General features: G+C 44.0%; 1 protein-coding gene across 2 annotated transcripts in view; it reads right to left on the bottom strand.

The window, feature by feature from the left end:
* The window catches only part of PLEKHH1 (pleckstrin homology, MyTH4 and FERM domain containing H1), a 50,805-nt gene extending 36,244 nt beyond the window's left edge, over window positions 1-14,561 (bottom strand). The window contains exons 1-2 of one of the 2 annotated variants that reach the window (XM_081048434.1): window positions 14,416-14,561; window positions 6,400-6,539 (exon numbers count right to left, since the gene is read on the bottom strand). In XM_081048434.1, coding sequence (XP_080904560.1) covers window positions 6,400-6,525 — 126 coding nt within the window. In that variant the 5' untranslated portion in view covers window positions 6,526-6,539; window positions 14,416-14,561. The remainder of the gene's footprint in view (window positions 1-6,399; window positions 6,540-14,415) is intronic. The other variant, XM_081048433.1, reaches the window with a different exon arrangement.
* Between the last annotated feature and the right edge of the window lie 447 nt (window positions 14,562-15,008).

The raw sequence follows: 15,008 nt of genomic DNA, 5'->3' as shown, positions 1-15,008 counted from the left end.
ATAAATAAATTAATTAAAAAAAAAAAAAAAAAAAAAAAAAAAAAAAAAAAGGAAGAGAGCTGGGGAAATAGCTCCCAGGGAGCAGAGCAAATGTGAACTCCAACACAATAGCCATTTCCTCAACTCCTGTACTGGATGGAAGTGAACCCACAATTCATCTGGCTCCAGAATGGGGTGGCCCTGGCAGTCTGGGTGTCCATGACAGGGGCACACAAGACCTTGAGAGGTGTTAGCAGAAACAAGGTCTCCTACTGTCTCCTCTCCAAACCCTTCCTCTCCTCTCTCACCTTAGGTGAGGGATTATCTGGTAGCCTTGACATTTTTTCTTTAAAAAAATGTCTTTGTAGTACAGATTATTCCATATGTAGAATGGCAATTCTGCAAGAGGGAGTCAGGGATAAGTAGGCTGTGTGGTGGGGAAGGAGGAAAGAGATGCTTCCAAGCCTTAGCAGCCAATGGGTGGAATCTGATTCCACGCAGGGCGAGTCCCCTGGCAAACACCCAGGCTTCACTTGCCCTGCGCCATGGCCAGCAATGAGTGAGTGGCCATCAGTCATCCAGGCTCTGCCTCTTGTCTGCACTGATGAGCAAGCTGTGTAGAGAGGTGGAGGGGGCAAGCAAGTAAGAGAGTTGGCTAGAGGCCTCAGCTGACCTGGCTCACCCTGGTGCAGGTCGGTACTGATGATGACTGACAAGTAAGTTCTGAGAGGAGTGACAGAGACTAGAGCAGGGCTCAGCCCCAGAAGGAGCTATCCTGAGAAACCAGAGTCATCTCGTCTCGGGAGCTGAAACTTACCTTGATGTACAGGGGAAATTCTCTAGTGAACTGTTGAACCTATCCTGTTGGTTTGGGGATGATTGCAGGTGACAGACATAGCCCCAGCACTGAGCAACACGGTCTTTATGTCCATAAGGATTCCTGCCAAGAGGTCCAGCACCTCTTCCAGAAGTCTCAGCCCTCTTCCCTACCCTTGTCATTATGTTCATTGATTTCAAGTTTGTTCTCCAAAATGTGTCAAAAATCCACAGAAAATAATTACAGTATTTATATTTTTAAGTAAATATAGTTAAGGTGCTACATTTTATTAAAATAAATGATTACTTTGAAGTATAAAAATTTCCTAATTGCTCTTCATTCTTGAAAAACACAAAAATATGGAAAAAATGTACGTCTGCTTTCCTAAACTTCCTTTCTGGAACACTGAGCTTGTGGTCAAGCCGAACGCCGCAGTCGACGGCATAGAAATATCATTCGACTACAGATAACATAGCAGTGAAAATGTTAAGTTTCCCAGCACATGACCCCTAGTCAAAATTTCTTTCTCTCTCCTTTTCCCTCCCACACCCGGTGTCCTGCCCTGTGTCTGTACGCTTCCTTTTTCTTTACCCAAGATACACTCTGAGCTCCCAACATTTGCATGGAAGGGAATTCCGGTTACCTGATGATCAAAGACAGCCTAGAAGAGAATCTACCCAGACCCAAGAAGCTGTGGAGACAAAAGGTGTTTATTAATAATGTGTTTAAGGCCCCTGGGGAATAGGGGAGGGAGGCACTTTAAAACACATCTTATTATGAAATATTTCAGGACAACAGAAACATGGAGAGAATAATTTTTTTAAGAACATGTATCCACCACTCAGCTCTATCAAATCTTAATTTTTGTCATATCTGCTTCTGATGTTTTTAAGAAATGGACCACTAGAGAGTTGAGGCCACCTGTGTACCTCTCCCCAGTGTTACTCCTCTCCTTCTGGTATTTACTCTATACTCGGTTGTATTTACATTTTTATCTTATTTGTATATACCCCTAAACAACAGATAGTACCATTTTGCATGTTTCCAAACTTTATAGAAAATGTACTGTTCTATATATATCCTTCTGATCTTTTTTGTTCAATGTGGTTTTTTGAGATTTACTGATCATACACATGTAGCTCCACTTGATTTATTTTTAACTGCAATGTAGTACTCCATTGCACAAATACATGCAATCTGTTTATCCATCTCCCATTGATAGACATTTAAAATATTTCCAATTTTTCATACGTCAATGCTGCAATATACATTCTTGTATATGCCTGCTTGTGATCAATATATTTGGATTTATTTCTACGGTTGCATTTTGTGCTTTCTATTTACTCCTCTTTTTCTATACTCTTTTTTTTCTCCTCTCACTGCGTAGATTTAACAGACTTTCTTTATTCCATTTCCCTCCTCTCCTGATTTGAAAGTTATATACTCTATTTATTATTACTATTATTCTAGACTTAAAGACTGCTTATTGTTCCCCAATTCTGCTCCCTGTCTGTTCTCCCCTTCTCTCTCATATAAAACAGAACTTCCAACTCAGCAGAACACATTGTTATCCAAAATAAAAACTACACTTTACAATATTCCCTGCAGCTGGGTATAACCAAATTTTGCCCACTGGACTATGAATAGAAAGAATAAACGTAAACTCCAGATCATGCACTTAAAAACGGAAGGGGTTGCATTGATATCAGGATGAACTGTCTTCAAACATGCAGCAGGCATCACTCTAGAATTAGGCTGCTTAAATCCAGGATACTACATGGTTTAAGCCATTGTTACTTTGGGTTCTTTCTTGCAGCAAACTATTAATATGATCTAGCTAATATAGTAGTCATGGATTTAAAAACAGAATTTATCCTGCTTAGGCTCTTCTATTTCCTGAATCTGAGGCTTCATGCCTTTCACCAAGTTTGGAAACTTTAAACCCATTATCTCTTTGAGTAATGCCTCTTCTTCATTCTCTTCTCCACTTCTGTAATCTAATATAGAATCTTGTCATTCTAGAACCCATGTCTCAGCCTCTGTGTCTGTCTCTGTGTGGCATTCTGGATTGTTTCCTCAGGTCCCTCTTTCCATTCACTTTCCATTCACTGCCTTCAGTGGGGCCTAATCTGATATTTAATCTAACCACTGAACATTTAATTTCAATGAGAACATTCTTCACTTCTATCAGTTCTATTTCAAGTCTTTTTCAAGACTACCTGATCCTTTTGAAGAGTGTCTTGTTTTTGTCTCATGTCTTCAATTACTTCATTATGTCTTCAATAGTTTTGGACTCATTTATTTTATAGGATCTCACCAACAGTTCTATTTTAAATTCTTAGGGAGTGTAATCCAGTTGTTTCCTGTGTATGTGGACTCTTACTTACTGTAGATTATTCTCTCACTATTTAGTCATTTTGGATCATATGTTCACCTTCACTAATGTTTTTCTTTTTTCCTGTGGAGATCCTGTATGATCTGGGTTGAGGTCTAGTTTCTCCAGAGATGTTCTGTGTCTGTTCCTACAAGGTCTCCCAGGGGTGTCGCAGGCCCAGAACATAGGGTTCCCAGTCCACACAGCTACCGTGTTTACCCGAAAATAAGACCCAGCTGGACAATCAGCTCTAATGCGTCTTTTACAGAAAAAGTTATTGTAAGACCCAGTCTTATATTACTATAAGACCAGGTATAATATAATATAAAATGTAATGTAATGTATAATATAATATAATATAATATAATATAATATAATATAATATAATATAATATAATACCGGCTCTTATATTAATTTTTGCTCCAAAAGACGCATTACAGATGATTGTCTAGAAGGTTTTATGTTGTCTGGCTAGGTCTTATTTTCAGGAAAACATGGTGATATAAATTCTAATGTTAAACCAATATAATCAGGTTCTCAATGAACATTTTTTTTTCTTTTTCTTTCTTTCTTCCTTGTTTTTTTTTTTTTTTTTTGCCTAGAGCCTCAGCTAAGTATGAGAAGCTGTTCTATTATCTCCCTGTGCTGGTGGATGATTTTTCTTTTCTTTGTCATTTAGGGTAAAGCCCTTTGAGAGTCCTGACTTTACATGGTAGTTTCAGTTTCAGGTCCAGTTTCCAACGTGGCCAGACCTCATTTCTGTCTCCACAGATGTTAAAACTCAAACCTCAAGCCTTTCGTTATTAAAGGAAGGCCAGCCACATACCCCATCCCAATCAACTGCCAGAGATGAGTATCACTCAGGGTTTTCCTCTTTGTTTTGCCCATTCAGGATTCCTCTTACTTTTTTCACAGCTCTGCACTGAGAAGGATATTTCAAATATTTAATTCAGCAGTTTTTCTAGGTGTTTCATAGTGGTCTTCTTCTTCTTCTTTTTTTTTAGGTTATTTTGTTGCTCATATTACTAGAAACAGAAGTCTCTTCCCTTTGAAATGTGTTTAGATCAGCTGGCTGATCCCCACTTATCCTTTCCTTCCCTCGCACATCATCCCCAATACCATATCCTAAGGCAAGGTTCTCACATTTTATAGGGTATGAAACCAATTTCTGGGAGCTTGTTAAACATGCAGAGTTTGAGCAGCACTCCAGGAGACCTGGATAAGGAGGATTGGGGTGGGGCCCAGGAATGTACATGCTTAACAAGTACCCCAGGACCACCCTTGGAGAACCACTGTCTGGGGCCTGCTTCCCTTTCCCTGAGGTGATGGAATCCTACCCTTCCTATTAGCAGTGCCTGAACCACATCCATGCCTGCCAGTCTGTTCTGCAAAGTCTGAATTGGAAGACAGCAATCCCAACAGACCCAACATTCATGAGTTCCAGTCCAGGCTAGTCAAGGGCCACACCCCTCAGCAGTGGAAATGCAGAGGTGACGCCAATAACTTGTCTTCCTGGAATCCAGGTTGTGGGCCTATCACTAAAACAGGTCACTTATTCAGGGGTTACTAATCAAGACTTTGACATTACTTGGAGAGGGGTGGACTGAATTTTACTTTTGTACTACGAAAGAAGGGTTTGCTAATGAATCGATAGCAGATGGATACTATAAACAAAACTATAGAGAGAATGGTTGATTCAATTAAGACACACACACACACACACACACACACACACGGAGTGCAGGTCTCCTCTCTCTAGAAGGGTGATGCTCCAAAATACCACTGAAAGTCAGCCATTTAGAATGTATCTTTCCATGGAAACATTATGAATGGTTGTTATTTTCCCAGACCAGCCCACCCAAGCCTGTAAAGATAAAAATTGCCCCCATTTAAGATCTATTCTATGCCAGAACCTTTATATATGTGATCTGACATAATTCTTAAAATACCTCAGAAAGGGAGACATTTGTGTCCCTGCCTTAGAGGTGAAGGGACTTGCCCAAGATCAGATAGCTAGTAGTGGCAGAGCCAGGTGGGTCTGGCTCCAACGCCTGTGCCCTTGTCACCAGGAAACCAGGCTGCCTTCCACAGTTCCTATGCTTAATAGAGGGTGAGCAGGAGGATGGGGATTTCCATTCTTCTCTCCTAAAATATCTTCCTCCCCCACACTGAAGAAGAGCTATTAAAGGAATAAAAGAACCTCCACTGTAGCCACACATGACTGAACAGGTGATGGAGAACCAAGAAGGTTTGTGCATTTCTTTGGTGTGCCATATGAAGAAGCACAGCAAGGAAGAATGCGGGATGACCGCTTAATAAACTGCTTTTATTTCGGTCTTCAAAAAAACAAACAAACAAACAAAAAAAACTACCACTGGTGAGTTTCATTTTGCATGTGTGGGAAGCATCTTTTAAAAGTTCACCTTACTGGGCTAGCCAGGTGGCTCAGGTGGTTGGAGCTCCGTGCTCCTAACTCCCAAGGCTGCCGGTTCGATTCCCACATGGGCCAGTGGGCTCTCAACCACAAGGTTGCTGGTTTGACTCCCGCAAGGGATGGTGGGCTGCACCCCCTGCAACTAGCAACGGCAACTGGACCTGGAGCTGAGCTGCGCCCTCCACAACTAAGGCTGAAAGGACAACAACTTGAAGCTGAATGGCACCCTCCACAACTAAGATTGAAAGGACAACAACTTGACTTGGAAAAAAGTCCTGGAAGGACATACTGTTCCCCAATAAAGTCCTGCTCTCCTTCCCCAATAAACTCTTTAAAAAAAAATTCACCTTCCTGCAACGAGTAATAAATGAGCTCTACGGATCTAATGCACAGTATAGTGAATATAGACAACAATATCGTATTATAATCATCAAACTTGCTAAAACTTAATTATTCCAACCACTAAATTATTTATTCCAACTACTAAGACACATGCACACTAAGAAGAAATTGTAATTGTGTAATATGATAGAGATGCTATTTATCACTACAATGGCAGCTATATTACTATACATTAATGTATCAAATGTATCAACATTTGAACACCTTAAATTATATAACGTTATATGTCAAGTATATTTTGACTAAAAATAAATACATACATACATACATACACACCTAAAGAAAAAAGAAAAGAAAGTGCACCTTCCCCAACTCTCCCTCTCTAACTCTGGCCCCTCTTGACACTGACCCCTGCAGTGAGGTTAGGCAGCTACCTGCTCTCCAGGACTCACCTTGTCAGCCAGCAGCTCCCTTATCTTGCTGGCCTGTAGGCGGAATCGGAAAAGTTGGGTTTCTAGGGCCAGGCAGCGCTTCTGCCAGTCCATACTGGTCCGCGTCTCCACCTTGAGTTCCGCCATGATGGAATCAACTTCTGGATATTCCAGGGAGCCATGAGAACCGGCACACAGAGAGAGGAAAAGATAGGTAAATGTGGGAGGAAGAGCTATATGGGGAAAGGAGGAGGAGGAGACCAAATGAGGACAGAGGAAACAGGTCTAGGGCGGTAAGTTAGTCACTGCTCTCCCTCGGTCCCATTGCCACCTTTCTTAGCTCAGTGTGTCCCATTCCATTGCAAGTTAGCTGAGCAACCTGAGGAGATCACAAAACCTAGAAACCATAGTGAGAACCTAGTCTCATTTTGACAGAAGTGCCCAGGGCTCTTTATTTTTCACTCAAAACAAGGGCTCACTTGTTTTTCATTCAATTATCCACTTAACAAATTTTCATCCATTCAACAAACATTTTTATGCCAGATACTGTTCTAAGCACTGGAGATGGAAAGATAAATGAGAGACCCCCTTGGATTTGGGTTTTTCAAGAACGTCTAATTGCAAAATTACAATGCAGTCCCAATAGCTAATCAATATACAGATAAATAGGAGGAGGGAAATGGGCAGACTACCCAAGGTGGGTGAGGTTTAGGAAGGCTTCAAGTGGATTCACACAGATCACTGCAGCAGAATCCTGGTTTCCAGTTTAGTTCTGATTCTACTACAGCTATATAGATTTCAGATGGGAACAAATGGAAAGAAAATGTAATGCTTGACAATTTTCTATACAGTTCGGATTCTGTCAATTGTTATTAAATCATCCTGCTTTGGAACAGATACTCACTCTTTCCTTTAAGTTATAAAATGCAAAGAAAAATTGGTGTGTGTGTGTGTGTGTGTGTGTGTACACACGTGTATTTATTTATTTATTGCTGCAGCCTCTGGAGAAAGCCACAAGTCTTTGGAAAACACTTTATACAAATTCAGAACAAATCAAGTAGACACCTATAATCTTCCCAGCCAGGAGAAGTTACCCAGATGTCTCCTAAACATATTTTAGAGAAGAAAAATGGGGTTGGGATGAGAAAATGAAGAAGGATGTATGAGTGTGCATGAGACGGAAGATACAGGCATAGAGTGAGCACAGAAGAGAGAAGGGCTGGAAGACACATTCATCACCAGGACTTTGAAATCCTCCAGCTAGGGGGCTAGTAATAATTCTGCTTGGCAACAAGCATAAATTTGATCTGTCCAAAACCATGACATACGCTCACCCTAGTATTAGCTGACTTTAAGGAATGATTATTAATTTTTAAATTGATAGTTTTAAAAATGTCATCTGTTAGAAATACATGACTTACAGGTGAAATAATATGTCTGGGATTTGCTTTAAAACACTTTATGGTAGGGGGTGAAAAGTGGCGGGGAGGGAGACATATAAGATTTGTCAGGGTGGCCGGTTAGCTCAGCTGGTTACAGTGTGGTGCTAGTAACACCAAGGTTGCCGGTTTGATCCCAAGGGCCACTGTGAGCTGTGCGCTCCTTAAAAAAAAAAAAAAAAAAAAAAAAAAAAGATTTGAAATAAGGTTTGTCAAAATGTTGATAATTTTTGAAGCTGGATGATGGGTTAATATGGGGGTTCTTTTTACTGGTCTCTCTATTTGAATACATGCCTGGAATTTTCCATTATGCTAATTTGCTACTTTTTAAAAAATCCCCTTTCCCTTTCTCAGGAGCAACATAGCCTCAGAAAACCCAGCTACCTCCTTATACTGTCACCAAATATCACCCTGGTGCATCAGTGAGCCTGCCCTTGATGGGTTAACCGCTAATGTCACTTCCCATCTCACATTTGATCTTTATAAGTATCTTTCTCCCATGGCATACCACAAATAGTTATCACTTATTGAGTTCTTGCTGTATGGAGGCATGTGTGGCCTCTTTAATCTCACAACAACCCCTGAGTTAAGGGGCAGGCACTAGTTCCACACGCTCACATAAGGATACTGAGGAACTGAGAGATTGGTTACCTCCCACAGAGTGTTCACAGTGAGTAAGTAGTGGGGTGGGTTCTCATTCCAAAGCCCCTGTTCTTAGCCACTGTGCTCTTTACTTATCCAGGAACTGGAAAGAATTCTGATTTCACAAAGAGTGGGGTGGACTGTTAAGAATAAAAGAAATGTTTTATAAGATCTTCCAGGTGAGCCTATATTCCAGATTACCCAGGGCATTCTGGTCTCATATATTCTGACCATAAATAAATAAATACCATAAGCACAGACATTTATCATGTGTCCAGAGTTTTTGCTTAAAAAAGAGGGTCAGTCGACCTGTAGAGAAAGGTCCAACAATGAAACCACTGATGGGTCTGGTGTCTGAGTCTTTCGGTTCTGGGCTGCTCAGAACACTGGACACATGACCTCAGCCCTGCTCTCCCAGAACGGTCATCCCAAACAATCCTGACATTGTGACCTCCCAGCAATCCCCACCTCAAAGGACTGGGACCAACTGGAACGGGCAGGAAGACAAAAGACAAAAACAAAACATGACCTTTTCTGAGCTAAGATCACAGCTGAAAAGACCAAACAGAACCTGGTGGGGCCTCCAGAGAAGGCCCCCAGGCTTAGTGTTGGATTTGCTTTGTCCTTTAAGAGGCTTTTGCTTTTCCTTAAATAAAAAAAAGCAGATCTGAAACTAGGACTTGAAAGTCTTGCAACCTAGCCCAGGGCTAAAAATTAGCGGTGAAAGCACCCAAGTAAAACCAAGGGGCAGGGGAAACTTAATCCTTCTGTGGTGTTGAAAGAGTTTGGTGAATTTTAATTCCCTCTTATTGATTGTCAAAGCTGTGGTTCAGATTCCATGGGGGAGAGTAGAAACCCAAATTATCAAAATCTCCAGGGACTTTGGAAATAAAATATGTCATTGGCCTCTGCCTAACCCTGATATCTGAGATTACACCTAGGCTATAGGGAGTGCTTTCCCTAATCAAGCATCTCCATGATGTCATGGTTTTGAACCAATCAAGTGCATGCATAATCCTCTCCCTGCCTTCGGGATGCTAGTGAGAGGGCAGGCATCATGCTAGACTTGTCTCGGCACGCGAGGAGAACTAAGAGGACTCTGGGGCAAGGTGCCTGCTGCCAAGCACGAGGCCCAGAGGCTCTTCCGACAGAAGCAGGTGGTTGGAGCAGCAGCTATAAAACACAGGCTGTTAAGGGAAGATAGCAGTAAGTGGAGTCTCTCCTTCTAAGTCACTTGCCCTTTACCTCCCACAAAGATGCCCAAGGATGAGCAGAAATGAATTTACAGAATGGTTTTTAACCTTTCAAAGCATTGCGACCGGTGTTATTTCTCTCCTTATTTTCATATCCCTGAGATGCAGGACAAGTGACACTATTCACAACAAACAGATGAGGAAATTGATCACATCTGTGACTTGCTTAGGGACACAGAGCTAAGCAGCATTAGAGCTGGGCTAGGATTCTTGATCTCCCAACATACAGAATGTCTTCTTTCCATGAAGATGCTTCAGTAGTGGTGGTAAAGTCTCATGCTACCAGGCTAGCCTAACACAAATATAACATTAACGGCAAAACAAAAATAGATGGGGAAACGAGAGAAGGATCTTGGGCTGCGGGCAACACCAAGTACAATTTTTTTTCCCATTTTTAATTCTAGAAATCTTCAAATACATGTAAGAAGTAGGGAGAACAGTAGACTAAATCCCCCTGTTCCCTCCACCCAGCTATAATTATCACCAACTCAGGGCCATTCTTGTGAAATCCAGTTCTCTTGACTCCCACTAGTGCCCAGTATGCTAAACTGCTTGGCAGATGAGAGTCAAATGATTGCCATGGGCATGACACCTGCTCTGGAACTCCCCAAGTCCTCCAGCACCCTGGACTGACAGAGCCACAGAAGTCAGTGGAGAGCTGCCTTGGAAGAAGGGGCTGCAGGTGGGACGCATCGTGAAAAGAGGGCACAGGTAGTGGTTAGGTGACTTCACACTCTGGGCTCATATCAAGGAAAACAAAAACTTGACCTGAGATGGCTCTGGCAAGTTTAGGAATTTAACCAGACATTGACAAAACACTGAGATTAAATTTAATTCAACAAACTTTTGTTAAGTTATTCCTACATGCAAAGTTGGGGACATAAAGATGAATAAAGCCTGGTGGCTTGCGAGGCTCAGGTCTATAGTCTGAATATTCTGGAACTTCCCTGCAAAGGGGGCCAATCAATACAAGAGCCTAGGTGGGGGGTGGGAGATGAGGGTAAGGGGGATCAAATATATGGTGATGGAAGGAGAACTGACTCTGGGTGGTGAACACACAATGGGATTTATAGGTGATGTAATACAGAATTGTACACCTGAAATCTATGTAATTTCACTAACAATTGTCACCCCAATAAATTTTTTTAAAAAAAGAACCAAAAAAAAAATACAAGAGCCTAAAAAAGAGAGGTCAGAGTTCACTGCAAGAGGTATCAGCAGATAACGCAGAGTCTGTTCTGGGTACAGTTTCCACTGGGCTCTCCCGTGTCACCTGACTATGGTTCACTCCCTGAGTGTGAGCACCTTTGGTGATTTCTACTTGCTAGTGATGGGCCACCACCATCTTCTGAAAGTGCTCTGTTAGACTAGGCTGGCCACCTGCCCACCTCTGGGACAGAAAGAGCTCTGTGACCCCTTTCTGAGGACAGAGCTGGGGGGAGGGGAGTGGACACAGGGGTACAGCTCCCTCTGATCTTGCATTGTCATCTGATCAAACCAACAACAGGCATTTGACCTCCTTTGGGAGCTGAGCATCACATTTCACAATGTCGAGGGAGACAGGAAAAGGTGAGCAAGTTCCAGCCTTCAGGGGTCTAAATATCAGAAGAAGGCGCTAGGACAACCCTGAGTAGCAGCCCCTTGAGAACAAAATCAGTAAAGAGAAACAGCAGAGCACAGCGGTTGAGATCCTGCATTCTGGCACCAAAGAAGCCTGGGTTTGAATACTAGCTCAGGCACTAATTCATCTGTGACCTTAAACCTTTTGCTTAACTTCTCCAAGCCCCAGTTCCATTTTTAAATTGAGGGCAATAATATTTGTAGAGGAAGGCAAAAATATTAGGCTGAATCATACAAAACAGTAAACATTTAACCAATTTTTGATCTTTAAAAATGGCAATTTCATAGACCACACTATGTTGGATTTTTTTTTGAGAATTAAGGGAGATATTACAAAAGCCTGGCACACAGTAAGCACTCAATAAATGACAACTACTATCAACAAACAAGGCAAATCAACAGTGCCATGGACCCACGAAGAGATGTGGCCCACAGAGGTGCTTACCACCATATCCACCTCACAGAGGTCAGGGTTTTTTTAAAAATGACTTTCTTTATGTTGAACCAAAAAGTATATAATGCAAAGTGAGGCTTCTTCCTACTCCTGTCCTGCATCCCAGAAGCAACCACTGTTATGGGTTTCTGTGTCTTTCAGAGATAGTCAGTATATATACAAGCATTCACATATACGTTGTGGGCGTGCACACACACATGTGGCACACTAAACACACTGTGCATAACTTAGAAATATTCCTATATCAATGTACACATCTGCCCCATTTTCCCTGCATGCTTAACAGCTTTATTATATTCTATTGCATGGCTACTACATGATTTTACACTCACGTGCCATGCAATGTTTCGGTCAATGACGAACCCATATATGGAGTGGTCCCATAAGATAACGGAGCTGAAAAACTCCTATTATAGTGACGTTGTAGCTGTCATAATGTCATAACACAATGCATTACTCACGTGTCTGTGGTGATGCTGGTATAAACAAACCCGCACTACCAGTTGTATACAAGTATAACACATAACCATGTACAGTACATAACAATTGATAATAAATGACTAGGTTACTGGCTTATGGATTTACTATACTTTTTATCATTATTTTAGCATATACTCTTTCTACTTATTAAAAAAATACGTTTGCTGCAAAACAATACACCATGTTACGCCGGCTACCGTGTCTCTTGATTGCACCATTTTGTCTTGCGCTTGATTTAATCTCACGTTGTTTTGTACAGTCACATGCTGTACAGGTTTCTATCCTGGGAGCAATAGGCTACACCATATAGCCTAGTGTGTAGTCAGCTATACCATCTAGGTGTGTGAAAGTGCACTCCATGAAGTTTTGCACAACGACGAAATCAACCTAACGATTTCTCAGAACATATCCCCATCTCAGAACAAATCCCCATCGTTAAGCGGTTCACGACTGTATTTAAGAGTCCCTTATTGATAGACATTTGGGTTGTCTAAAACCTTTGGCTAAAATAAACAATGCTACAATGAATATTCAATGAATATTCAGTGACTACTGAATGAATACTCAATGAATATTCAATGAATACACATCAGAGTATAGATAGCTGAAGGATAAAGTCCCAGAAATGGAATTGTAGGATTAAGTGATACACATTTCTAAATGGCCAAGTGGTCCAAATTGCCCTCCACTGAGGCTATTCTCATTCACACTCCAGCCAGCAATAAGTGCATTTCCCCACAGAACAGGTCAGTTTTGAATTAGTTTTTGACAGAAGGAAAAAAAGATGGTTCTGCTAGGCTTGCCAGAGAATGCAGGATGGCAGCTCAGTAGCCAGCCTGCTGTGAAGTGACTGAGGTCAGGAGTGAGGGAATTCTGGCACCTAACCATCCGCACGTATACAGCACTCTGCAACCCAGGAGGAGCACAGATCCCACACTCAGATACACAGAGGAGGACAGCACCAGGGCCATGAGCAGGAGAGTAGAATGGGAGGTACATCTCCACCTTCTCTCTTGACTCCTGAAGAGGGCAAAAGGGGCACCACATTTTGTCAGTTGTTAGTTTCAATGAGTTTGGGAGCACAGGGTGTACCCCACCACAACCCATCTCTGAGCAGACCCTCTCAACCACCTGTGGGAGGGAGGGTGCAGATAGTGGACCAAACCCCACATTTGGAATTTAGGAGGTTTGGCTTTCAGTGTTGCCTCTTCCACCTTTTAGCTGTATGAACTTGGGCAAATCACAATTTTTCTGAGTCTGTTTCCTCTTTTGTAAAACGAAGATAATATGCAGAAACACTGGAATTGAAGTTTTATTAAGTGTTAAGTAATGTTACCATATACAGTATCCAGCGCATAGAAAACCATCCAAAAAGTCCGATGAAGGAACCGAGGACTTTTCCAGTGAGATTGTTATTTAAATGATCTCTCAAGCAGAAGTTTTAGCTGGAAACATTTTAAGAACTAAAGCTCTGTCGGGCAGAGTTCTGTGAGGTGGAGTCATAGTAAAAGCTTACGGAGATGTCCTGGCAGGGAGAACTCCAACAGGGAGCGGATTCTACTCCCAGATGAGGCTCATCATTGCCTCTGCCTCTGGTGCCTCTGCCACCCCCATTAAGGTCCCCTGGTCCCTGGTGACTGACGCCTCTCTGAGGTTCCTGGGACACAAAGCTCCTGCTGTCTTGTCATTTGGCGCCCAACTTGTTTTCTTTTCCGCACGGCTGACCTGCCTCTAGGAGTCGAGCCTGATCCATTAGGAGACCTACAGACCCACCGAGAAATCACACTAGAAGCGACAATCTGACCTACGGTGGCAAGGGGAGAGGGAGGGATGCAAGCGAACGAGAGCGCTGGCCACGCCGTGGAAAGCCTCTGCAAGGACGCTCCGAGGCCCCGTCCCGAGAGCAACTGCATAGAGTCGGTCCTCCCCAGACAGGATACTCCTCGCCTCCCGGTGCGGGTTCCCCGGTCGGACCCGCGGCTCCCGGAGCGTCCAGCTACCGAGAGCTCGGTTCCAGGGGAGGAGGCACCTGCTCGGGAACTGCCCTCCGGCCGCGGGGAGCAGGTCCTTTGGGCCGAGCCAAACCGCCTCCCAGCCCGCGCACATCCCCCAGTCCTTCCCCGCCCGCGGGGCGCACGGGGCCACTCACCGCCGACCGGCTCCCCGGACACCGCGCCGCGCACGCCGCGCCCCGGCGCCCTCCGCGCCGGCCGCCGCTGACCTTGTGTGCGGTTCTCGTCGGAGTCCGCAGCGGCCGCCGGGTCTCCGCTCCCTGGCAGCAGGGGTCGGGGTGGGCGGGGCGGGGAGGGGCTGGGCCCGGGAGGGGTGCCCTCAGGCTGGCCGCACAAAGGCGAGCCTCGCCTGGCTGCGCCCCGTTCAGCGCTCCGCCGCGTTCCCTTCGCCCCTCCCGCTCCCCGCCCGCCCCTCAAAGGCAGAGCGCCGGGCTGCGCCGTCGGGCGGCTCGCGGAGAGGCACAGGAAGTGACCTCAGCAGGCTCCAGCCTCCACCGCTCCGCGGCGCTGGGCTCGTCCCGGAGGCCCAGGGGCCCTGCGGGCGGTGGGGTCGCCCCGGCCCCTGCCCCGGGCTGGCTCTCTGCGGAGGCCGCGCCAGCTACCCCAGGGCACCCCGGGGTCTGCTCAGCCCCCAGCCTAGCGTGGGACCCTGCTCCCCTTCCAGAGTTTGGCGACCTGTAAAACTTTCACGCCCGGATATTGGAAGCAGAAGTTCTTATTCCAAACACTC

The sequence above is a fragment of the Rhinolophus hipposideros genome (genome assembly GCF_964194185.1).
Source record: "Rhinolophus hipposideros genome assembly, chromosome: 5".
Lineage (NCBI taxonomy): Eukaryota > Metazoa > Chordata > Mammalia > Chiroptera > Rhinolophidae > Rhinolophus > Rhinolophus hipposideros.
The sequence above is the reverse complement of the archived record's forward strand: the minus strand, read 5'-3'. Positions and strand labels throughout refer to the sequence as shown.